The sequence below is a fragment of the Andrena cerasifolii genome, chromosome 14, assembly GCF_050908995.1.
Source record: "Andrena cerasifolii isolate SP2316 chromosome 14, iyAndCera1_principal, whole genome shotgun sequence".
Classification (NCBI taxonomy): Eukaryota; Metazoa; Arthropoda; class Insecta; order Hymenoptera; family Andrenidae; genus Andrena; species Andrena cerasifolii.
Genome location: NC_135131.1, coordinates 8,587,364 through 8,610,561, shown reverse-complemented (window position 1 = coordinate 8,610,561; position 23,198 = coordinate 8,587,364). Strand labels below are relative to the sequence as shown.

General features: G+C 41.4%; 7 protein-coding genes across 14 annotated transcripts in view; 3 read left to right on the top strand and 4 right to left on the bottom strand.

Annotated features, from left to right (window-relative positions):
* The window catches only part of Usp (retinoid X receptor ultraspiracle), a 56,673-nt gene extending 49,814 nt beyond the window's left edge, over positions 1-6,859 (bottom strand). The window contains exon 1 of one of the 3 annotated variants that reach the window (XM_076827197.1): positions 6,592-6,859. In XM_076827197.1, the coding sequence (XP_076683312.1) occupies positions 6,592-6,610 (19 nt within the window). In that variant the 5' untranslated portion in view covers positions 6,611-6,859. The remainder of the gene's footprint in view (positions 1-6,591) is intronic. The other 2 variants (XM_076827196.1, XM_076827193.1) reach the window with 2 other exon arrangements.
* A 927-nt stretch (positions 6,860-7,786) lies between these two features.
* On the top strand, positions 7,787-9,351 carry LOC143376644 (integrator complex subunit 15). The gene is made up of 4 exons (XM_076827200.1): positions 7,787-8,001; positions 8,076-8,697; positions 8,761-9,062; positions 9,136-9,351. Exons 1-4 carry the CDS (start codon positions 7,923-7,925, stop codon positions 9,222-9,224), a joined length of 1,092 nt encoding a protein of 363 aa, XP_076683315.1. The 5' UTR covers positions 7,787-7,922; the 3' UTR covers positions 9,225-9,351.
* Positions 9,218-11,345, bottom strand: LOC143376646 (ribosomal RNA-processing protein 7 homolog A). 2 transcript variants are annotated; one of them, XM_076827203.1, is made up of 5 exons: positions 10,969-11,345; positions 10,826-10,883; positions 10,407-10,739; positions 9,576-9,878; positions 9,218-9,493 (listed from the first exon to the last, which is right to left on the bottom strand). In XM_076827203.1, exons 2-5 carry the CDS (start codon positions 10,878-10,880, stop codon positions 9,408-9,410), a joined length of 777 nt encoding a protein of 258 aa, XP_076683318.1. In that variant the 5' UTR covers positions 10,881-10,883; positions 10,969-11,345; the 3' UTR covers positions 9,218-9,407. The 2 variants fall into 2 exon arrangements, with proteins under 2 accessions (XP_076683318.1, XP_076683317.1); XM_076827202.1 differs by having other exon boundaries at positions 10,826-11,345.
* Positions 11,346-11,490: 145 nt separating this feature from the next.
* LOC143376655 (transmembrane protein 145) lies at positions 11,491-13,667 on the top strand. Its single transcript, XM_076827216.1, has 4 exons — positions 11,491-11,737; positions 12,007-12,430; positions 12,496-13,085; positions 13,202-13,667. Exons 1-4 carry the CDS (start codon positions 11,642-11,644, stop codon positions 13,469-13,471), a joined length of 1,380 nt encoding a protein of 459 aa, XP_076683331.1. The 5' UTR covers positions 11,491-11,641; the 3' UTR covers positions 13,472-13,667.
* Alr (Evr1_Alr domain-containing protein Alr) lies at positions 13,315-14,895 on the bottom strand. 4 transcript variants are annotated; one of them, XR_013087127.1, is made up of 3 exons: positions 14,438-14,806; positions 13,703-14,148; positions 13,315-13,454 (listed from the first exon to the last, which is right to left on the bottom strand). XR_013087127.1 is itself a non-coding variant. In XM_076827208.1 (3 exons), exons 2-3 carry the CDS (start codon positions 14,519-14,521, stop codon positions 13,759-13,761), a joined length of 474 nt encoding a protein of 157 aa, XP_076683323.1. In that variant the 5' UTR covers positions 14,522-14,627; positions 14,753-14,895; the 3' UTR covers positions 13,515-13,758. The 4 variants fall into 4 exon arrangements, 2 of the variants coding, with proteins under 2 accessions (XP_076683323.1, XP_076683324.1); XR_013087126.1 differs by having other exon boundaries at positions 13,344-13,484; XM_076827208.1 differs by lacking the exon at positions 13,315-13,454 and having other exon boundaries at positions 13,515-14,148; positions 14,438-14,627; positions 14,753-14,895.
* A 53-nt stretch (positions 14,896-14,948) lies between these two features.
* L(3)04053 (lethal (3) 04053) lies at positions 14,949-18,303 on the top strand. 2 transcript variants are annotated; one of them, XM_076827190.1, is made up of 8 exons: positions 14,949-15,285; positions 15,371-15,865; positions 15,944-16,146; positions 16,272-16,345; positions 16,418-16,529; positions 16,601-16,663; positions 16,735-16,889; positions 16,972-18,303. In XM_076827190.1, exons 1-8 carry the CDS (start codon positions 15,093-15,095, stop codon positions 17,102-17,104), a joined length of 1,428 nt encoding a protein of 475 aa, XP_076683305.1. In that variant the 5' UTR covers positions 14,949-15,092; the 3' UTR covers positions 17,105-18,303. The 2 variants fall into 2 exon arrangements, with proteins under 2 accessions (XP_076683305.1, XP_076683306.1); XM_076827191.1 differs by having other exon boundaries at positions 16,601-16,667; positions 16,739-16,889.
* On the bottom strand, positions 18,250-20,993 carry Asciz (ASCIZ zinc finger protein). Its single transcript, XM_076827168.1, has 3 exons — positions 20,651-20,993; positions 20,360-20,571; positions 18,250-19,816 (listed from the first exon to the last, which is right to left on the bottom strand). Exons 1-3 carry the CDS (start codon positions 20,930-20,932, stop codon positions 18,658-18,660), a joined length of 1,653 nt encoding a protein of 550 aa, XP_076683283.1. The 5' UTR covers positions 20,933-20,993; the 3' UTR covers positions 18,250-18,657.
* Positions 20,994-23,198: the final 2,205 nt, after the last annotated feature.

Below are 23,198 nucleotides of genomic sequence, written 5' to 3'. Positions count from 1 at the left end.
GTTTACATACGCGGTAAAAAGAGGATATTATTACGAAAGACTGCGATTTCATTCGGGCTGTTGGGAGCAAAAACGGGCTAACCCACAGTTTATGCGCAATTGAGTTAGTAGCAATAATGTACTCCAATCGGATGTAGGTAACTACTAATCGTATAAAATAGGAATAGTTAATTTCTTTTCGATGTGGGTTAATCCGTTTTTGCTCTCCATGCATCATTTATTCCCTCGGGGAATGATTTTCAGTTCTAACGTTGACAGCCTCGAGAATAACGAGATTCGAGCTACTTTCAGGAGAATTAATACGACGTGGATTTTAATAATAAACACACACGAAATGTTATTCGTCATTGCTAATGCGAAACGTTGTTCTATTAATGCTCCATGTTATAATAACGCCCTAGTTTTCGTTAGAAACTTCGCGTAATTAAGTAGAATGAATACTTCCCTAGTTACATACGCCACAATATGTTTGTTCGAACATCACTTTCATGAATTTCTAAACGGCCAATTAATTCCGTGAGCGAACGATACTTCGCCAGGCAGCGTTAAATCCGAACCGATCCATGAATAAACGTAACACACGCGTAACCGCGGAGAACTATTCAGATATCAATTCAGGAAAATGGACCGTTACGTTGAGTCGCGCTAGTTTCTTTACTAATCGACGATAATCGCTGCATCGTTAATTCCCTCTGTATATCCTCGCATCGGGCGAGGAAAAAGACGCTTTGTCAAGGTTCGCTGGGGTGAAAAAGACGAAAGAAAAATTATATTCCATTTAAATACTTAAATATCACTCCACTAATAATGGAAATAATCAGCGTAAACAAGCATCATGATTCACCCCGTATACGTGCCATATTCCGCCAATCTTTATCCGTTTAATTCAACTCGCAGAAAATAGAAACGAATCGTCAACAATTTCTGAAAAATGTAAAAATGTAAAAATCAGAAGGGACCATTCTGTAAATACTAGGAGGACATATTTAAAAAAGGACCGTGCTTAAAAGAAACGCTGTAACTTTTACTATTTAAAACAAAACCCTGCTTAAAAGAAAAGCTGTAACTTCGGAGCTACTAAGTGGATAAACAGCCGACCTAACCAGTTCCGTTACAGCTTCCCTTCCCTTTGAATTACCTTTTTCTATAAAAGTGAACAAGTCCTGGTCGAACAGAAATCACCGTCCATCGCGCTGGCGACTATTACGCGGCGGGAAACTGCATAGGAAATTCCCTATTCAGATCCGCGGCAGTGAATGTCGCCGAGTCGAAACAGGCGGTTGCCCCCTCGGGAGGCGTCCGACGACGGAGCGGAATAATTGCACGCCGATTGCATAATTACGCTAATACCACGTTTGCAAAACCTTGGATGCATCGCGATCAATAAACTCTTCGCGCGTCGGCCAGCCGCCTCTATTTATATTTCCCGGCAAGCGCGTACAATGCACGCTGCATATTTATCGGAAGCGCGGATTATCCGCGACGCGAGTCGCGAGGTCGCCGTTATCGTCGGTCTAGCTCGCCTGTTGACCTCGAATCTCTTAAACGGGAGAAACAATGCTCCCCTTTTTTACTTCTCGCGAGCAATCTTATCTGCTCTATCGGAGAGCAAATAGAAGGGAGGGGGTACGAAAAATTTTGTACACACGTCGGGCACGAGACGCGGATGGTTCGTGGTTCCACGGGAGAACGCGGTGTATAATTTAGTAGCTGGAGAAGATACCGCGAGCAGTGGCGCGCACAGAAGGGGCTAAGGGGCCTTGGCACCCTCCAAAGAAGGGGATTTGTAAAAAGAAAAGAAAATGGGTTTTATTCTTTAAATAAATTTTTATAATCACCTAATGAATTTTAGTGAATTTGAGTTAAAAATATTTTTATCCCTTCAACTCGGCTCCCCCAAAGAAGAGGCGTTGTTAGAAGAAAAGAAAATGGGTTTCATTCTTTAAATAAATTTTTATAATCACCTAATGAATTTTAGTGAATTTGAGTTAAAAATATTTTTATCCCTTCAACTCGGTTCCCCCAAAGAAGAGGCGTTGTAAGAAGAAAAGGAAATGGGTTTCATTCTTTAAATAAATTTTTATAATCACCTAATGAATTTTAGTCCCTCCAAAAAAGGGGATTTCTAAAAAGAAAAGAAAATGGGTTTCATTTTTTAAATAAATTTTTATAATAACCTAACGAATTTTATTGAATTTGCGTTAAAAATATTTTTATCCCTTAAACTCGGCTCCCCCAAAGAAGAGGCGTTGTAAGAAGAAAAGGAAATGGGTTTCATTCTTTAAACAAATTTTTATAATCACCTAATGAATTATACGTAAATTTGCGTTAAAAATACTTTTATCCCTTCAACTCGGCTCCCCCAAAGAAGAGGCGTTGTAAGAAGAAAAGAAAATAGGTTTCATTCTTTAAATAAATTTTTATAATCACCTAACGAATTTTCTTGAATTTGCGTTAAAAATATTATTATCCCTTCAACTCAGCTCCCCCAATATTAAATCCTGAGTGCGCCGCCGACAGCGAGGATGCAAATTGTGGATCCACCGAAAGTTGGGAGTGGCAATCGATGCATCGAATCGTTATCTTTCCACATTTCTGTCGATTCATCTGCGCCGACGAACATGTTTACTTTAACGCTCCACCGAGTTTACGACCTCGCTGTACCTCTTCCAGCCGCTACACTGAACCGCGAAGCGCGGCTGTCCTACTCCCGCGCGTTGCAATTCCGTCTAGCTAATTGGCACGAGCACGGGGAACAGCAGATCGTCAGAGGCATCGGTTCCGAAGCTCGTGCATCTCGCTTCGGGTACCGCGGCGAATCTCGGGGTTCAGGGGGAGAAGGATGCCCGCGGCGGAGGGGTCGATTCGCTCGCCCGCTGATTAAATGCCAAGGACGCGTTTAACTTTTAATTAACGGCGAACGAGGCTCGCGAGCACAGAGACAAACGGGTGCCTGTAGAATTCGTTTGTAGCCAGGTGCGTCGCTGTTTCGCGGACACCCGGTACGTGGACGTGGATACGGGCTCGGAGCAAAGGGAAACGATGCCAGCAGATGGTTAGGCCAGCTTGCTAATTGACTCATTCGACGAAGTTCAAATACATAGAGGAGTTAGCCAGAGACGGTGGCGAAAAAATAGCACGGCGAAACAAGGCCAGCGTCGAATAAACGGAGCGATTTTCCGAGCCGAGCCTTTAAACTCGGCTCGCCTGCATGGCCGCGGTAAAGTGGAGGATAACGTGGACGGAACGCTTCTCGGCGTTTCATCGAAGCCTAGCAATCTGCTCGAATGAATCTCGGTGTTACGTGCTCGCGTTAATTGCCACTGGAAAGATCAGAATTTTACGTCCGCGTCTGTTGACACCACGCGTAACGAGACTTAATTAAGACAGCCTCTTAATTAAATCTCATTATTCCTCTGAAACAATATATCCTTCCCGCGGGCTTCGCGAGATTAATTAAAGCCAGCGTACGCTCGCAATTACATCTGAAACTATTGGCCATGTAAAAGTGTTAGCTTCCACTCATTCGCGACTTCAATGTCCCGATTGTTTTTAACGCGCGCTCCCGTGGTTCTGATAGAATAATAGAAACTGTGGTTCTAAGAAGCAAACTGTAAAACGTATGCTCGATAAATGAAACAATGTAATACAAGAATGCTCGATGCGAATTCCGTTGCGAGCGACCAAGGGCGGTAGCATCGATTCGAAGCGGATCGATGCTTCGGTGTGACTTGTACGGGCGCATTAAATAATTACACTCCGCTTATTTTCGTCCTCCGCCCTCCCAAACGCCGCGTTTAATTCGCCCCGCGGTCGGGCAGTTCCGCGAAGTCGCGCGATACCGCGGGCAGATCCAATCTCGCGCGCAAGGCCGTCGATTAATTATCCATCCTCCCGGCGCTCGCGGAACACCGGCCGCTGCCGATTAATCAATACTCTCTAATCGCGGCCGAATGCACGAGCAACGATCCCGCTAACCGCGCCGCTCGCCAGCAGGAGCGACCCTCCGCTCCCATGCAGGCGCACGAATTCCCATTCGACCTCTCAAGGATTACGGGTATTTACGAGTTCGTCTTGTTTCAATATTCCCACTGTTGCGCAACGACGTTTACGCTGCCTCCCATTGGCGACTTGCGTTGCATTCAACGCGATAAAGAACCGACAGGTAGGACACACGCGCCGCAGATTATGAAAGTGGCATTTTTCTTTCTTCGTCTTGGGATGTTTACTGCGTTCTGTGATTTTTGGGGATTTTTCACTTGCAAGGGAAGATATCGGTAATCGTCCGCGTTGAAGAGGTGAAAAAAGTCCTTAAGTTTGGGGTCGAAAAAATACTTTCTAATTTTTTTTAAAACTGACCAAGGGGTTGGAGTCGTATTTAAAAAAATTCACAGTGTAAAAAAAAACTTTGTCCCGCGCCTAATAGTTCTCGAGAAATTCCAGAAAATATGTTTTCCGATTGTCGATAACAAAAGCTACTTGTCAAATATTTTTCACTATTCTGCAAATCTGCAGTCTCAGCGAAATGCGATATTTGCAAGGGGTGGTCTCTCGATGTTTCTCCCTTTTCTGGGGAGCCGTACCTGATGATTGTTCCATTTGGAATGGTTCAATTGTATGTATTCATAGGTGGCAGACGGAAAGAGTGAAATTGGAGCGTGAACGGTGCGCCGCGTGCGTAGATCCTGCGATCGCAACAGCTGGCCGTGCACGCCGAACGCCCATGTGCGTTCGCAGGAAGGAGCGGACAGAGGGGGAACGGGAAGACTAATGGAAGCGTGGAATAAGATTGCAGAGCTTGTGCAGTTTTACTCGGTACAGTAATAGCCGAGCGAAGAATGTGCATTCGGTCAGGGAGGTGGGGGAAAGAAGCACGAGATGGAATTGTAAAAAGAGAAGAAGGGAGAAAGGGAGCGAGCCGAGCACATGTTGAAACGAGAAGTGGAGAAGGTAGCATAACCAGTGGGGAGGAGAGGCGAAGTATAGAGAAGAGGGGAGAGAGAGTGCAATCGTGCAGTTCGTCCTTGGACTTATATAACAAGGAAGAGTCTAACAAGGAAAGAAGGATCCCAGAAAGAAACGAAAGATAAAAAAAAGGGGGGATTGAAAATAAAGAATGAAAACACCGCCACAGAACTGCCGCCTCGGCGGTGACACCGACGTCGAAAGATTCTAACTTGCGCGATATTGTACTACATTCTCCCAGGAATAATTTATTGTAAAAAGATATTCTGCTATCGTAAACTTCGTAACTTCACAATATACTACTTACGCGTGATATAACTATTTCTTACGCGCAAGCTTCAAGTAGATTTCTAAGTTAATTATTTCTCCCAAAGAAGCATGTGTGTCTCCAAGTGCATACAGATCAGCTACCCGGTATATAAAACAGCATTTACTCTGCATAATACACGTGTTTCGAGTCATCAATAAACCATCGATAAGAGACCCGTTAAAAAAGTCTATAACCGATGTATTATTTTTAGACACACTTGCTTCCTGTGTTACTCGAAACTTAACCTATAATTAATCACCTATTTGCATACATAAATTCTGCGCGTTCTGTAGAACATTTTCATCGAGCGGTACCGATACAACTTCAGTGTTCGTTCCCATGCAAATGATCACTGCGAGAAAGTATCTTCCTACTTGCTTTGGTACGCTGGTCCGTCTCGCAGAGCTAGACTTAAAATCGAAATTCTCTGAAAATCGCTACTTTGATGCCGAACGTGTACCGGGCCACGCGAAATGAAAATTATCGAAGACGAGGCGAGAAATAATGACGAAATACCGGTACGCTGTGTTTCGATGCGAACCTCTGCGCAGAACGAAGGGGTTGAACGGCGAGACAGACAGGGGAGAGGGGTTAATTCGCGCTGGCTTGAGGTAGGACGTGCACAGACGGTCGACAGGTGTCGCCACGTTGCAACACATGCTTGACTCGGTCAAGCGATAATAATTCTCACGTGTCTCTGTCAAGCGGTACCGTGGCGTTCGATTCACTGTACACGAGAGATTATCTAGGTTAAAGACACGCCGTTATACTATTGCATAATAGTGGAACGTAGCCGTCCGACCGAGAGACTTTCTCGACTGTCCCGCGACAAATGTCAAAGAGAAATGAGACGCAACTTACACTCACTCCCAACGAACCCGACCATTTCCCACGCCAATATGTTAAGAAGAGTACATGGAACTTTTCGATGATCCCGACGATGCCTTTTCTCGTCCACTGTCTCTGCCAAACGCGTGTATATAATATAGATATATATACGAGCACGCGTAGGGACCGAGCCAAGAGAGGAGAGTACAGTCAAGATGAAAAGTGAGATGCGTGACATAGATTTGGCCGAGAGAGGAATTTTCACAGGAAGCCCACCCGAAAGAGGAATGCCGTATGCGTAGGGCATTGCGGACGGGCGGGGGAGAAGTTTGAAAAAGTAATTCGCTGGCAATATCGCGGTCAAATACCGCGAATGCGGTCACTGAACTAGTTCCGTTTCGACCCTGACACTGCCATTGCCCCCAGGTCGCGATTTGTGTCAGAGACTCAATATTGCCGCGATTTTATTTGCACGCGGATTTACTCACCCCTCTCGCTGGACTCCATCGCGCGAAGGCTTCTGACACCGCGCTGGACGCACCGCACACGAGACGAGCAACGGACAAGTACACGTGGAAATTTACTTCGTGGATATCGGCCCGCTAGCTCAAAATTCACCACGATATAAACATGGCCGGTCGGCTCTCTTGTCACAATTACCGTGGGGTCGTTGAACCTTTCCGAAATCGGCGGACACCGTCGCGGAGCACTGAAACTATATGTCGTTTTTTTCGCTGCACGCGAAAAATAGTAAAGTACCGTGACTCGGTGCGTGCCACCTAAAAATAGATACTGAATTCGGCGATTGTTTTGACTAACAATATAGTTCGCAACCTACTCACAGGGTGGGGCTACGCGTTCGGTCTGTGGCCAGTGCTCCCGAAAGTCGCCGCCAGAGGACTGAGAGCTCTGAACTGATTCTCGCTAGTGATCCTCTAGGGAGTGATCGGTATAACCGCAGCCATGTTGGAGCAAAACCGGAAATAACATAACCTAAAAGTTTATCTATCTCTTTCTATCAGTATTTCTCTCTCTCTTTCTGTCAGTATTTCTGTCTCTTTTTATCAGTATTTCTGTCTCTTTCTTTTTTACAGTTTCTTTCTCTGTCTACTTCCGCTTTTGCTCCAAATCGCGGCAACCAATCAGTGACGATACACGTTGTTCCGATCACTACCTAGAGGATCACTAATTCTCGCAACTTCTCGAAACGTAAAATCTTTTCACAAAATCATACTTTTTCCTTTCGTTACTGATATCAAACATCTCTTTAGGCACTTCAATACTCAAACCCAGCAAGAATAATAATTTATAGTATAATAATTTTAATGAACTTCGTCTGTAAACTTAGAACGGAGATCAATGTTCTAAACTTTCATAAATACCTCGAAAGATCTTCCTCAGTTCGAACTCTTCCACTTTCTTTCCTCGATTAGAGGTATCATTCCATTTCACACGTGACGTGTAGATTTTACAGTAGAAAAGTAACAAACTATCGTTGATAATAACGCACTGTCATTTAAATTCTTGACGCCTTCTAAAGATACCCAAACCAGCAGATTCTTCTTTCGCGCGTTCCTCTCCGTCAGCCATAGAAGCATACTCATTGGTTACTGGCGGTAGAAATTTGAATGCTCGATAGTGCACCAATGGAGACGCATCTTTTATTATCTCCCAGAAACATGTCACGTTCATGGAAACTTGGAATTACTGGCGTTAGAAAAATGTATTCAATGTTTTCTTAGACCGTTTGACGAGTTTCGTTCAGGCTAAACTATCTCTTTTAAATGTATTTATATGTCACATACGTATACATGCATTAATGGCAGGGAGTGATATAAAGCAAAATTTACGAAAGTTAGATTTTCCCTACTGCGCTAGAGAGGCTTTATGCAGGATCGGTAAGACATTCTTACATAGGTTACCCAGTCTAAATGCGCGTCGACTCTACCAGTTTCGCTTGCACTCCTTAAAGAGATACTATGCGGCCGACCCGGGAAGCAAATGGATTTGCAATTGGACTTAATTTCGGAGTTTGTGTTCGGCGAGATAGAGAGGCGGAAGAAGCGCAACATGACAATGGCGATACAAGAGTTGCAACTTATAGAAGTTCTAAGCGACTTCTTTCAAAGCCCGGGAGGAAGTCCGGCTGTCCGCAACGCGGTCTTCTTGTCCCTTTTCCCCGCAGATAGCCCCAGATACAAAGTGTTAGGCAACTTGGTATCGCTTGCAGTCGCCACCCAGAACAAGGCGATCTTGAATGCGACCGGAATTTGGATGCAACAGTTAGGTTCCACTTCGTCGCAGAGTGTAGGATTAGCAAGGCACGTACTTAACGACTATTTTGTCCTTACTCCGAAATCTATTGACAAGTTGAAGCAGCTTCCTGTTCTTGCGTCACATTTCACTGCCAACTTACTAACGGCGATAGGTGAGGTTTACGAAGACAAAGATCCACCTACGGAATTACTTAGATTAGTAGGGGAATGGATAGACGAGAACCCGAGTCTCCTCTTGACTCCGTTAATGGATAACCCAGCGTTGCCGACTGGCGGCATTCCTATGACGCCGATAACTCCTATAGCTGGTTTATTCAGGTACGTAGTCGAACAGTCTGTGAAACTAAGCATGAAATATCTATAATTCTAATTTTCTGCCAGGTGGTGCATTTTGTGCCCGTTGCGTCCGAGTACCGCGGAAAACATGGAGCACTGCGAAGAGCAGAGAAAAGTGTATTCCAAAATTCAACAGCTACTTATGGACTCGGTATTACGATTGAAAAACAGCGGGAATAATAAACATGCAATATCGGCGCAACATTTCGCGGCTACTACTCGCGCCTTAACTACTAGCTTACAATCCCACACGAATGTTAGTTCCACCGCGCGTGACTTGGCTATGGAACGACTGGCACAAGCTGTTAGCGCGGCTATGTCTGCAAATTGTATTTATGGGAACAAACGTGTGTATCTTTACGAATCAGTTTTATTATTACCGATTTATAACGCAAATTAATTTCCAACTGTTTCTTACAGAGGAGTTATTAGCTCTCTTACAACCTTTATCGTATCAACACTTTTTAATCGAATGGACACTGCAAACTTATGCATCCAAAGCTACTTGATTCGATGCGGTTTGTCATTTTTTAATCTGTACATAAGTTTAAGTACAACACGTACGTGACTGGATCATAGTTATAACTGTAAACAAAATTTTTGTACGATACAATAAATATCTATCTCGTGTTGAAATTGTGAAGTTAACTTTGCTTAACGCTAAAATGCTGCGCTCTATCGCGAATATGAAATTAGAAAGGCTTAAACGTCCTCTTTGATTTCAAATCCTGTAGCCTCTTTTTGTCCAGTTCAAATTTCTTTCTTAACTCCGCCAAATCTGTTGAAAATAATATTTAATAAAACACATCGGATATTAAAGTCTTTCGTAAATACTGAAAACAGACGAAGCCGGGACTTACTCTGTTTTTTACTCTCGCGAATTTGGAAAGTATAAAAATTGCGCAATTCCTTTTTCTTATCCTTCTGCTCTTCCTTGGCGTGCACTTTATTAACAGTCGATTCCTTTCTAGAGAGAGCAAACTCTCCTCTCTTCTTCCGTCCGCTTACCGTTACCCAACCATCGTTCTCTTCGGCTTTTTCCATAGCTCTTTCGTTCGCTATCTTATCGACAATTCGTTTATCGTAATTCTGCATATAAGACTCGATTTCTTCTTTCATTTCTTTCTCGCTGTGTAAAGAACTATTGTATTCTCTGCACCATTCTGTTTGACGAATAGAAACAATTTAAGGGGGAACAGCACCTTGAAGCCTGGAAGAAAGTGCAATTTTTTTGAATTTTTTGTTAGATATCTATACTTCGTAGGAAAGTCATTGGTATAGGGTTTAAATGTGCATGTAGTGTGGACAGTATTTTAGAATTTTGTGTGACAAAATATACAGTTTGAATCAAGTTATAGAGGTCGACACCGTTAGAGCGCGACAGGTCGAACACGATCTGATGGTTTCCCACTTTATTCACGTCACGTTCATCTGAGAAAAAAAGGAGAGCATTTTTTTAATCTATATTAATATAGTTACAGTTAAGCGTACGGAAATTAAAAATAAATTCTAAAATACTGTCCACTACATGCACATTTAAACCACATATCAATGACTTTCCTACGAAGTATGGATATGTAACAAAAAATTCAAAAAAATTGTACTCTTTTCCAGGCTTCAAGGTGTTGTTCCCCCTTAAGAGCATTTTCATGAATATAAAAGTAAGTATGAGAAGTGTTTAAATGACTCACTTGTCAGTCCTGTTAAGCATACCCTATCCTTACTATTTAACGTTATCGCATACTTCTCGGGAAGTTCTAGCGCTTTCTCCAAACTAGATTCATCTTCAAATACCACGTATGATGTTTTAAATCCTTTCTGATTGGCAAAGGAAACATTAGACACAGCTCCACAATGTTTACCAAAGCATCCCTTCAAAACCTCTGCTGTAGCGTAAGGAGGCACATTTAACACAAACAATGTTCTTCCTCTCGGATACTCAGGCTCCTGATTTCTAACAGAGTGTTCCTTAAAGAACAGTTGATGCTTGTCCGTGTTTTCTTTATCAAAACGAATCCACAACGCTAGAAATTAAATATCTAAATGAAATCCTGTTCGAGCAAGTAGATACATCAATTAAAAGAGAAATGAGAAAACAATGCGCATTTACTTTTAAAACTTCTGTGGTTCTGTTTGTCACTCTTCATGATCATACTGTTTTTCATAACCTGTATACAAATTAAAGACTAAAGCGCGTAATAATAAGCACATTAAATCGATAATTTTCTCGAAGTGTTTTGTAAGACTAATTACAGATAACTTAAAAGATTTGATATAGCCGGCACACGTGAGTTTACTTGTTTACTCTCGCCACTTTTGCTTCTCCACGTGTATTTATCATTACACTTCCCAAATATACCGCTAGAGGGATCTCGGGACGAGTTGATTCTCGCAAGTGTACAAATAGCATCAACACTATCGAATAACGACAGCTTTACATATTGAAACCATTGCATTGCTATACTACCTTCCTACAATCTTGCTATAGCTAAATACTAATCGATTACTTAAGTGTAATATCGCTAATTCAATGCCGTGTTTAGAGCAGTGTGCACGCGCGTGTACGTACACACTACTCCGTCACACATCGACACTGTAACTAGACACAGTAAATGTCAGGGTCACACAAAGGCGCGCACTAAACTACAAAATGATTCTGGCGCTTCGGAATTACAATTCAAAAATATCGAATTGGACGTCCGATAAGGCTAATGATTTCTTGTTTCTCTCTAAAGAAAAGCTGACCATTAAATTTATATAGTAAATACGTGGCTCGCGGTACCATTAAGATCGATATATTTCATTGCAATGCACAGTTCCACGAGGCAGGGGAATATTGATCACGAGAAAAGCAGCAGGTAGCAGGTATAAACTGATATGTAGATATCATTCCAGCCTAGACAAATTGTGAAGACGGGTGTCAACAATGTTTAACGTTTTATTGTCGGTCTCCGTAATATACTCGTTACTCTTGCCGTGCTCGGAGACCAAAATTCTTCAAGGACGCCTGGTCACACCTGAAGTACTGTAAACCATCTTTTCACCCAACGAAGTCTCCTATTTAACAAATTAATTAATTGGACCGTAAAGCCTATTAATATTCATAAATTTTAATACTATCTACTTCAACTACATACACGTATTACTACGCTATATTTCGATCGACGTATTGCAAAATTTTCTAACATTATGTACAGCTACTTGTTATTATTGTGTGTTTCATATGTTTCGTATACTTGTCATTCGAAATCACAGTGACGACTTCGATGCACATTGTTCTGTTTTTCCTAGAATTGGGCATTTTTGGCGAGGTTCTGTTTCTTAACGGAGCAAGGCACGTTTCGGTACGAATTCGAATTGGGAGGCGAAGAATCGGACTTGAAGATATTGTTATATTACGACGCACCTGACCAATGGCCAAGCGTTTACCCGTCGAATAAAACATGCATCGAAAAGGAGTCTATACTTTGGGACGGAATCGGTCAAATAGTGCCATTATCGACATTAGTATCGACGCAATCGGGATGCGTGGAAGATGGTGCGGTAACACGGTGCACCAGTTACCGAAGATTTCGAACGTCTCGCCCGCGATGGTGGTTCATCGCTTTGGCGGATTGTTCCTCGAAGAATGGATTGAACGTTTCGTATTGGATATCGCTAACAAACGCAGCGCCCGGCCACTTTTGGAAGGAACACTTCTCAGCAGACGAATTCTGCAAGTAACATTGCTACGGTCTAAAGCATCCTAGCGCTGTTTAACCGAATCTATTTCCGTTTCAGATATACTGCCAGAGCTGATAATAATCGCTTGCATCTATGTTATACTCGTGATATTAAGCTTTTACGTGGCGATGCAATTGCGAGCAAGAAGGCTCCTGCACGTGACTTACAAAATATTCATGTCCTCTCTGATTTGCCAATTAGGAGGGATACTATTCGAGATTTATAGCTACATTAATCTCGGTTTAAGAGGAGTAGCGATAGAGCACGCTTCCTTGATGGGTCGACTGTTAGAAGCGTGCTCGGATATCTTGTATACCGTGCTCATACTGCTACTCGCGACTGGTTTCACAGTGACCAAAAGCGTGCTAACGCCGAAGCAAACTCGATGCCTCGTCTATTACGTTATCCTGAATGTCGTTTTCCAATTCTCCTTATATATCTATCAATCCGACGTGTTCGATCCTGGATTGATACTGTATATTTACGAATCACCACCAGGCTACGGGCTGATATTATTAAAGCTGATCGCATGGATCGTGTTTTCTCTTCGTTGTATTAAGACAATCAAAAAAATGTCGACAAAGCTTCATTTCTATGGCTCGTTATTTTCACTTGGATCTGCATGGTTCCTGTGCCATCCGTTAACGGTATAGACATGCATCTAAATGCCTATGATAATACAGACTGTTCCCATAAAGAAAACAGTTACATACAACGTCGCGGCTCTTCCACGGTGTATAAAAGCATACTTATAATTTTGTAGGTACTGTGCATCACTTTGCTTGTAGATGAATGGGTGAGAGAAAGCGTCGCTAAGGGATGCTCGTTATGGATCGTCTTCATGGGGCACGTAGTATTTTTGTATATCACCCGACCATCAATGGCTAACAAACGTTTCCCATTTCACATCAGAACGTGTCAAGTTCTGCCAATCAGCGGCGACGGGCAGAATCACAGTTACGAGCCTCAATTCAGAACAGCGAGTTCTGCGTTTACTATCTCGCCTGTAGCCGCGCCTACATCGCAATCTTAACAGTAAGCGCACTCTAAAACAGGCGATAATTAGTGTAACTTAATTCCATAACGTGTGCCGTTTTTATTAATATCTCTTTAAGTTTCTAAGGAACACATCAAGTATGCTTCGTTAAATGATAAATAATATTCAGGGGTAATTAGTCTATAAGTAGAGACACCGATGTAAATGCGACCTCGTTACCTATAATCATTCTTCTAGGTAGAAAAGTATTTACAACCATCAACTTACATAATATTTTACACCACATGTAGGTCTCTATAAAAATTGTTAAGTCACGATCATTATCAGTCGCATGAACCATCCAGCCAACCGTCTCTCCACCTTTGCTCGACGAGCTTGCAATCGAACTCTGGCTTTCCGAGCTTCTGGTTTACCACGTTATGTACGTTGCAAAGCCATTGGCTCAGCATTTTCTGAGAGTCAGTCTGCGGCGGGTAGCTTTTCATCTGTTCCTGCAGATCCTGCGCGCACACGTAACAGGGATAGAATTTAGAGAATATGTACAAGAATTTCCTCATATCTGATTTCTGTTCTTCGCTCGGCTTGTCGGGATAATACGCTGCCATGGTATGTAACAACGACCATGTGTTCGTGCCTAATTCGTCCTTGTCCAAAGGGCAATCCTTACGTTTAGCTGTATGATTCATAGGTGGACCTTTCTTCTCGGATTCGTGCTGAAAAGAAGGAAAGGAATCAAGGAGGCGATAAAGTATATACGATTTACATCATCCGTCGAAAGTTGCGCAGTACTCATTAACCAACATTCAGTCATGAAACTTGTTAAATAGTTCACACGACAACTCAACATTTTTTACTATACCACGTACAGAAATAAGATTCTCTATTTTTGTTATAACCAATGTCGAGATAAGAATAATTTATGGCGCTCGAAATATACGAAAGTACCGGAACGAAACGAAGCATTCCTAAAGAAATCTCCACGGAATAACCAAAGCTCCGTACCTTCTCGGATTCGAACGCTTTCTTCTGACTCTTTGCCCATGTTTTAAAGTCTGTGCACGCGCGGCAGGGTTTCTCGTGGGACATTGCGTTATTGTCGCGCTACGCATCCGCGAAGGTGTTTAAAGATCGTTACACCGATGGTACCCTCACGTGGCTGATAACCTGCTCCGCGGGCTTATCATTCATGCTCCTGTCGAAAAGAAAATCATTGCGCAAAAATGGGCGGCGTTTACGTCTCCTCCACGTGCCGGCGGACGTTCACTGGACGGACCGAAACATTTAAATTCACCGTAAATTTGTTTACGAAACACTAACCAAATTTCTGTCAACTGACACATCGACGTGTAACGTGCACCTGTATAAGTAACCAACTTGTAACACATTTCAGATAAGACACTGCACGTAATAATAACTTTGTGTTACGAAATAGCGATAGCTCCGAGACTCTCGGACCGAGAGGGAGCCCCCCACACAACCCACGCGCTTCTTCCCCCCCACCGCAGGAGTGACTAAAGGAAAAGCCAGAAAAAAGAAGAAGGGAAGATCGGAGGACCAACCTGACCCGACCGCAGTCAGCGGGTGACAAATGTCAAGTGCAGTTTTGACTGTGCACCGCAAATGATACGGTTGTCGGTAAAGTTGATCCTCTGCATAGATGATGGCGGGTCGTAAAAAAAATTACGATTCGTCCCGATTCGTGGCGAAAAACACGAGGCGCAATGTCAGGGAGGCGATGTATTCGTGGTCCTCGTCCTCCGAGGAAGAGGTAGCAACGGGGGGCCCGAGCTGTAGGAGCGCGTCAAAGGAGCACTGTGCCAGTAGCCGCACCGAGGCAGACGCACCAGCAGGTTAGATCTCATTGTATTCATTCACAGGATGTGGCTAATAATTAGCTTAACTGTTCCCTTCTCTCTTGCTTCTCGTTTCGTACAGGGCAAGACACTTCGCGACGGGAAGAGAATCCATTTAGCTTTAAGCATTTCCTGAAAAATGGTTCGCAGACAACTTACTACAATGCCGGAGCAAGGCCGAAGCTTTACTCCTCCCCGACACCGAGCCCGAGTAGCTTGGAAAAGGAGTCTACGATTTATACCTGTAACCCGACCGAACTGCCGGACTTTGTGCAGGATCATCTGGTTATAGAGCAATGTTACCTCAACCACGAACCTAAACAGCAGCCCACCCCGGATATAGATAATCTTCCTGATTTCGCATTGAATAGCGTGGAACAGAGGCAGACGCGCCTTAGAAACGAATCTAAGAAGAACAACTCCGCCTTGAATGATTTCTCGGTCGACCAGACTGGCAGTTTGGACACGGGATTACCTCAGAGGAATCAGTCCGCCCTGAATACAAGTTCTGGGCATTTGAATTTGTCTATTTTTGGCAGACCTAGCGTAGGATTTACAGAGCGTCCGGAATCGTCAGGTATTCGCGAGATAGTACGTTACGCCAACCATTGTGGGTCGAATAGACTTTATTTGTACGACTTCTTATTGCTACTAGGGTTCCCATTAGATTTACCAATCGCAGCGAGCGAATCTGATCCTGGTTCGAATATTGGAGCGAGAGACTGCTCCGAAACAAATGAAGCAAATGTTCCGAAATCTTTGCCGGATTTTTTAAACGATGGCCCAATTCATAATAGGACAACAGTACCTACAGATCCCGGACCTATCCCGAACAGTGTAGAATCTGTGGAAAGAAGGGTACGTTTATTAAAGATGCTGCTATAATTTTCTTTTCAATCGTACGACATGGAATTTCTCCATATCTCTGCTGATGCTCATAACGTTAATATAACGTGCGTAATTTCATCATTTTTGTTTTGTAGTTGTTGTTAGAAAACGACAGATTACGTCAAGAATTGGAGCTAACTCGAAAGCAAATTAGTGAGAAGTCAAAAAGGTAATTAAAGGAATATGTACTGAGATTTGTAACGTTAGATTGTACTGTTCACTTGTAAGGTTTTTATTACAGAATTCTATCACTAGAATCGGAGATAGTATTTAGGAGAGCATCGGAACTCGAGGAGACGACGCAGCTTGAAAAAGCCATGGAACAGGTTGAAGATAATCTGAAACGCAGTACCGTAAGTAGAGGACTGTATTCGTATTCTTTCCCATCAACTAACTTTTTACGTTCGTGTCTTTTTCCTCGCAGAGAAGAGCAGTAAATGCTGAAAGTACTGTTACGTCGTTAAAGAAAGAAATTAAAGCTTTAACGGTTGGTATGAATTTTCAAGTGACTTACGCGATGTGCAAAATGATACACGAATAACTGTAATCTGAATCTAGACAGAGGTGTTGCTGTTACGAATGCAGAATAAGGAGCTCACAGCTGGAATTGCGACAGGAGGTAGAAACGAGAGTGGTTCTTCGAATATAGATCAAATAAGAAGGCTAGCTGGGGATTTAAGAACTGCTGCTTCATCGGCAGAGATGTCGTTGAGGTAAAAGCGTACTTTTCAATTACATATTGGCTTTTCTGTTGCATAAAAGAACTTGAATTATAGTGTGTTAATATCATTACAGACAACTAATGTCTGGTGTGGACAATTTAAGAGTACTAGCATCTGCGCTCGAGAATGTAGATAGGATAGAAGACCGGACCAAAGATTTTCTGCCAGACTTTGACGAGGATAACGCTGCTGGTCCCGCGCTTTAAGACATTTTTATGTACCCCTCATTCTGTACACTACGTCTCGTTTCACTTCTTCTATAATCCCATTATATCTTCTATAATATCCCAGCCTGTGCTCTCGTAAGTTCCTGAAGCTCGCGCGTCCGCGTCGAGTACTCTTTTGGAGTCGCTTAGTGATCACGATTCAATTTGTTGAGCACGCATATTCGTACGATGCTTGCTGTATTTCTGTGCGTTGCACAACAGTTAGAAATATATAACTATAAATTATAACGTTTGCTTGACCGAGCGATGCCTTTGTAAATGTCATTTTAATTCGAGAGCAGTAAACAAGTATAAAGTGGCTCGAATTGATCTATCACGATACGGCTCCGAACAAAAAGCTAAAGATTTTAACTTTTATACGCGTTTTGACGAAAATCCGTAATGCAAAGCACTGGTTGGGATTCGGAATACAAGTTTCCAACATGATTGTCAAAGAAATAATACTTCGGTGATTATTGTGGTCAATGTTACGTGTACAGTCTCAGATTACATGTTTCGTTTCTTTGTACATGTCGAACGCTGTCAGCTAAACGATTAGATTTGAAGCAGACGAAATACCTCCATGTATTTTTCTATTTAAGGGGGTACATGATTCTTGAGTCTCGAAAAAACGAATCTCCTTTTAAGCAAGGTTGTAATTACACAAATCGATAGACGAATATGGTTTTCTAAATGATGTATAGTAACAATATATGTATACAAAGAATCAAGTTTTTCAAATGTTGCCTTTGTACGTTACACATTAAATCAATTCAACGTAGGTACTTGAACCTAAATTTTACATTTACACGCGGAGAAAAGTTAATGAAAACTGACAGCCACAAGGGTATATTCTAATATCGTAATAAAATATTTTGTATCATCAAAACAAGTGTCGCAAAAGCATTCGAAACCTTGTGAATCAATATTTGTGTGGTGTTTGTTTTAAAACATATATCGTAGCATTAATTTATTTTAGAGCCACAGTTAATTTGTAATTATAGTAATTTGTGGTCATGACTTTAACTTAATTAAATCGTTCGAAACAATTCAAAAGAGAATATTTTACTACAGAACACGAACCAAAAGCTTCAAGGCTTATTTGCCCCCTTAAAATTTAAATCGGAATTTAAGAACAATTCTCATTGTACAGTTGTTTAATTAATAGATTTATTAATAATTTATGCGCAACAGAATTACATTGCCTGCAGTGTGTATTTTTTTATTCTGGCAACATTTGTATAAACTATATTTTTAAATCGTGGCAGTGAACACTGTGTAATGTAGCACAGTAAATTTAAAGCTGAATATTTTCCTTAAGAAAATGAAGTTTTCAATCCATGAACATAATATTCCGTCAACGAATTGCACATACACAGGAACTCAAATATTTAATTTGTAACAAAATATAAAAAAATACCAAAGTACTAAATAACAATATAGAAAAGTAATTGGCCTTAATTCGAAATACCAAATGCATATTATTCCGACTTTATACGTAAAGTATCTTTCTTAAATCGTTATACTGCTATTCAGCAGACAAGAATATTTTATTATTGAAGTCCTTCGAAAATACTAAGTAAGTCAGTTTGAGTTTCAGTGTGACTAGTTTGGGTATTTAACCAAGAACGACATGCGCCCATTGAAATGTTGCATCCAGTCTCGCATATCAATGATTTCGTTTGCGTTTCAGCTGATACGGTGGTATCTTCAAGTTGGGTCCAAGCCGTTTGCGTTTGTATATTAGATAATCCTAAGTCAGACGGTAGTATTTCATTACAAGTCTGCGTGCACGTATTGCTATACAGTAGCTCCATGTTGTCGAGATTGTTTGTAGTTTGTGTTTCGATGTTAGAGCTCAAAGCAAACGATCTGGTTAAGGTGTCGGAGTCAAAGAATGATTGCGAATAGGCTTGCTCCGTCTGAGTCTCTATACTACTAAATTTATCGTCAAAGGTTTTGTCCGTCAGCATTGGATCTGATCTTGATATACTATTGGAAGGCACGAAAGAGTATCCTTCGGCAGCTGTCGATGATTCTTCTACGTACGGCAAAGTCATCAAAGCAACTGTACTCTTCGGAACACATTGTATTAACGGGCTTCCGTTATGACCATAAAATGTTTCAAATTCTGTTTGCGTAACGTTATCATTCAAAACTTCAAACATATCTTTCTCGGGTATCGTTTGAGTACCCGACGTACTCTTTTCTTCCCAAAAATCTTGCAATCCAACATCGTGACGAAGTGGCAACGGACTACTAGGAAATAAGTTCGAGGACGTAAAGTTGCCGAGACTAAGGTCTTCCTTCAGCAATGTATAATCAGAGTTTTGCGATACTGAGTCTTTCCTATGTTTCTGAACTCTCAGAGAACCTTTAAATGCTTTTGAACCTTCTGTGGTCTGAGTTTCCATAGACATCATACTGTGTCTGACTTTCTGGGAAATGCTTGTCTGTGTTTGCTTAGATACTCCACGTTTGCCATTGTTATGATGACCATTGTTAACATGTTTCAATGGGCTCGATATTCTTTTACTCCTTTTGCATTCATCCGTCTGTACACCAATATCTGAAGTACGTTTGTGCGTAGAGTCAGTATTACATTTAACCATTTTATTCTCGTTATGATGCGTCGGTAGAATCGTAATTAATTTATTGACTTTCGCCTGACTAGATGGTAAAATTAATCGCATAGTTTTCGAATTGGTACGTCTGCAAAATCATGATAGAAAATTATCCCATTAAAGGGTAATGCCACTGTAGAGCCCGGAAAGGCAGCTTGATTTTGAGAATTTTTTATGCGATTATAGTGAATAGAATACAAAATTTGTTCGAAGGCCTTTATTGTACATACCTTGAAGTATGATCACAATTTTTTAAAAAAATTTTAAATATAAAATGGCAGCGCCACAGCTCAACAAAAGAAGGTTCTTCTGAAAAACAGTGTTCCGTGGCTGGAAAGATTTCTCCTTCAATTTTTGACCCAGAACAAAAAACCAAACATTTTTGAGTTCTATATAAAATTATCTCGGGAAGTACACGAGGAAATGAAAAAATACTGCTTTTTGTAAGAATGCTGCGTGATTGAACAAAAAGTGACTTGAAAAATTGTTAAAATGTTTTGTTCAATCACCCAGTATTCTTAAAAAAAAACTATTATCTCGCATAAATAAATCTCAAAATCAGGCTGCTCTTCCGGGCTCTACAGTGGCATTACCCCTTAAGCTAAACACTTGTTTGTTATATTGGGCTTACCTCAAAGAACTTTTGTATTTGTCATTAATGGCATGCAAAGACCGTTTCGCGTGTGTAAGCAGTGCTTCGTAGGATGTGTAAATCTTCGAACAGGAGCACACGAATTCAATTCCACATACCCTCGTGTGGCCCTCTTTAGCCGCTTCGGTGGAGAAACTTTTTTCACAACGAGTACACGCGTACGTCCTCTTTGCGTGTACTTTAAGATAATGCTAAACCATGTATATATGAATATTAAGTATTACGTTACGTATGAAAGTACGGATACGTCTCGACGACACAAACACTAACCTGCTTAAGGTACTTCATGCTACTGAAATGTCTTTCAGCCTTCGGTGCGTAAATGCAAGATTCTATGGGACAGTGGTATTGTACATTTTCCCTTATCGTCTTATCTAAGTTTTTATGCTGATGCACTTTAAGATCGTGCAAACGATACCGCGGCTCGTTCTGAAACACGAGTCCGCATTTGTCGCATTTGACATTGTTTGTTATTACGCCGAGCTCCTCGGGCGACGGGCACACGCTTTTCACACATTTCGAAATGTCCTCTGCCGGTTTTATCCCTTCCATTAGAGGTTATTTTAGCGCGGCATTTGTGCATACCTCAGAGCATATATACATGGAGGTCTCATGGCCTATGTCTCCTGTGGATCCAGTTGCCGACCAACGTCATGCGAGAGAGAAAACATCGTGCAAATTGGTGCGAGAGAGTGAAGTGTAGAGGAATAATCGACCGTAATGCGCATGCGCTTCACAAGGTGCTTCAGAGTTATAGACGCAAACTTACATATCTAATACAACTCATAAAAAGAGGCATTAAAAAGATTCAATAAACGTAACATTGTAAACATCTTACAGTTATTCAAATTTTTCTTTAACTCTATTAAAAACTGAAATGTGTATCTATCCTATTGGAACACCCAGTATATGAATGTACAACGCCATTACATATGAACGGATTGTTTTCGAAACTCCAATTCAATTATCAGAATCTCGTCGGTAAGGAGATATAATTGATGTGATATTAATTAGCATAAACGAGTTCTGTGAGGCTCAAATACTCGAACCCCTTCCTTTTACGATAAAAGTGACGACAAAGATACTTACCGATGATATGTAGGAATTGTTTGTTCTGCTTCGTCCCATTTGGTAGCGCCTGCAGTAGCGCCCCTACTAGGTGATTTTTCCAGCAAATTTAAAATACCGAATCTCGTGTCGCGCTGATTCTTTACGTGTGTCTCTCATCACTACTTTACTAACTGTGGTCGTATTTATTGAAATTGTTTGAAGTACAAACACCACATACATAGTGTCCCGGAGTGTCCCAGAGTGTTCCAGAGTGGCCCTGACCATTTGGCAAGTCTGCTGCTCGCCATCAGTCGCATCATTGACGCCGTAGAGGTGGGACGTGTTCGTGCTCTAAACGTACGGTACGTGATCTTGTCTATCGTCATTTAAACGCTACGATTCAACTTTTAATCTCGTTTATTCTCCATTATGGCTTCTATTTGCTACCTAGTCGATTTTAGTTATAAATCAGCGACATCGCGAAAAAAATATCCAATCGTTCCTCGCGCCTTTTCTGTTCCCCAGTCCACTGTTGATTGGTGCATTTATGCGGTTTCTATAATTTCATTAGACCCCTTCGCGACGTAATTCGAGCGAACTATTACTTAATCACAATATGGTTCTACTTATTTTAACGAAATTGCTTTAAATTCTTACCCTTTTCTGCTATAGGTGTCTAGAAGTAATTCAGTTGAAGGAACAGAGGCGCCCCTCTGCCCTTTTAATCATTCTGTGACCGCGCGCAATGTGGTCGGTTTAAAGACAGTGTTTGCTGCGTAAAAGTCTCCGTGCTTTCGAGTGCAGATGCTTGGCGAGATAGAATCTTCGTTTTTAGTGTAAACACGGGATATTAGCGTCAGTGTTTTTGACGTATAGATTATATCCAGAGGATCGGAATTCTGACGCATAAATCGCGAGGATAGAGTCGGTATTGTACGCCGGTTGATGATTTCCGATACCTAGTGGTCTGGAAGACCGTTACTTTTTTATATACATTTTTTCTTAATTATTGTATGTAAAACTACAGTCAGTGCGCCAGCGAAGAGGAGATCGAGATCAGGATCGACATCGAAGGACGTAAGTTTGATTATGATTAGAAATATTCCTTCTTTTTAACCGACTTCAAAAAGAAGGAGGTTATAGATTCAATCCGTATAGTATTTTTTTTTTATATAATAATTTTAATATAATATTTTTATATAATAAACTAAGCTAAAAGGAAAAGTAAAACTAAAAGTTCTGGTTAATAATAAAGACTATTGTCACCTAATTATTATTATTTTATATACGTACGCGCATATCTTCTTAGCCTGTTGTAGCAATTTATATAAAACTAAAACATTCAAAATAGAAAGATTAAAAGAAGATTTAAAACCGATTTCAAAAAAATAAAATTGTACTTAAATTCTTCTTAAACTAATCCCTGTAACCTCAAAAACAAATTATAATATTTCCTCTGTTTTCAATCCCTGGGGTTCGGACGATGATAAAATGACTCGAGGTACTAAATCGCTAACGTTTTAGCACGGACGAGAGGTATTGAATACACTTTCAATCCAATGTAAATTTTTCTCACTCAGATCGGGGCCTCTAAAACCCCTTACTATTTCCGTGTCGCAACCAACGTTATCGATTCAGAGTGGAATTCGATCGCAATCCTACTAGCGATTAGAATTGAAACTAAATACGATGAAAATTGATTTTTACCCACGGTATATTCGTCTGTGCTCTAATTCTGTCCACTAGTAGCGTTGCAACCTCATTCGAT

What these genes read in the sequence shown, in the direction of transcription:
- LOC143376646 (XM_076827202.1), bottom strand. Translation starts at nt 10,880, where the DNA reads ATGAAAAACAGTATGATCATGAAGAGTGACAAACAGAACCACAGAAGT. An exon ending in GAACCACAGAAGTTTTAAAA is followed by an intron (nt 10,740 to 10,825) that starts GTAAATGCGCAT and finishes TTTAATTTCTAG; the next exon opens with CGTTGTGGATTCGTTTTGAT. An exon ending in TCGCGAGAGTAAAAAACAGA is followed by an intron (nt 9,494 to 9,575) that starts GTAAGTCCCGGC and finishes TATTTTCAACAG; the next exon opens with ATTTGGCGGAGTTAAGAAAG.
- LOC143376644 (XM_076827200.1), top strand. Translation starts at nt 7,923, where the DNA reads ATGGCAGGGAGTGATATAAAGCAAAATTTACGAAAGTTAGATTTTCCC. An exon ending in AGAGGCTTTATGCAGGATCG is followed by an intron (nt 8,002 to 8,075) that starts GTAAGACATTCT and finishes CACTCCTTAAAG; the next exon opens with AGATACTATGCGGCCGACCC. An exon ending in TTGTATTTATGGGAACAAAC is followed by an intron (nt 9,063 to 9,135) that starts GTGTGTATCTTT and finishes TGTTTCTTACAG; the next exon opens with AGGAGTTATTAGCTCTCTTA.
- Asciz (XM_076827168.1), bottom strand. Translation starts at nt 20,932, where the DNA reads ATGGAAGGGATAAAACCGGCAGAGGACATTTCGAAATGTGTGAAAAGC. An exon ending in GCATGAAGTACCTTAAGCAG is followed by an intron (nt 20,572 to 20,650) that starts GTTAGTGTTTGT and finishes TACATGGTTTAG; the next exon opens with CATTATCTTAAAGTACACGC. An exon ending in AAATACAAAAGTTCTTTGAG is followed by an intron (nt 19,817 to 20,359) that starts GTAAGCCCAATA and finishes ATGATTTTGCAG; the next exon opens with ACGTACCAATTCGAAAACTA.
- Alr (XM_076827208.1), bottom strand. Translation starts at nt 14,521, where the DNA reads ATGTCCCACGAGAAACCCTGCCGCGCGTGCACAGACTTTAAAACATGG. An exon ending in AAGCGTTCGAATCCGAGAAG is followed by an intron (nt 14,149 to 14,437) that starts GTACGGAGCTTT and finishes CCTTCTTTTCAG; the next exon opens with CACGAATCCGAGAAGAAAGG.
- LOC143376655 (XM_076827216.1), top strand. Translation starts at nt 11,642, where the DNA reads ATGTTTAACGTTTTATTGTCGGTCTCCGTAATATACTCGTTACTCTTG. An exon ending in GACGCCTGGTCACACCTGAA is followed by an intron (nt 11,738 to 12,006) that starts GTACTGTAAACC and finishes TGTTTTTCCTAG; the next exon opens with AATTGGGCATTTTTGGCGAG. An exon ending in CTTCTCAGCAGACGAATTCT is followed by an intron (nt 12,431 to 12,495) that starts GCAAGTAACATT and finishes TTTCCGTTTCAG; the next exon opens with ATATACTGCCAGAGCTGATA.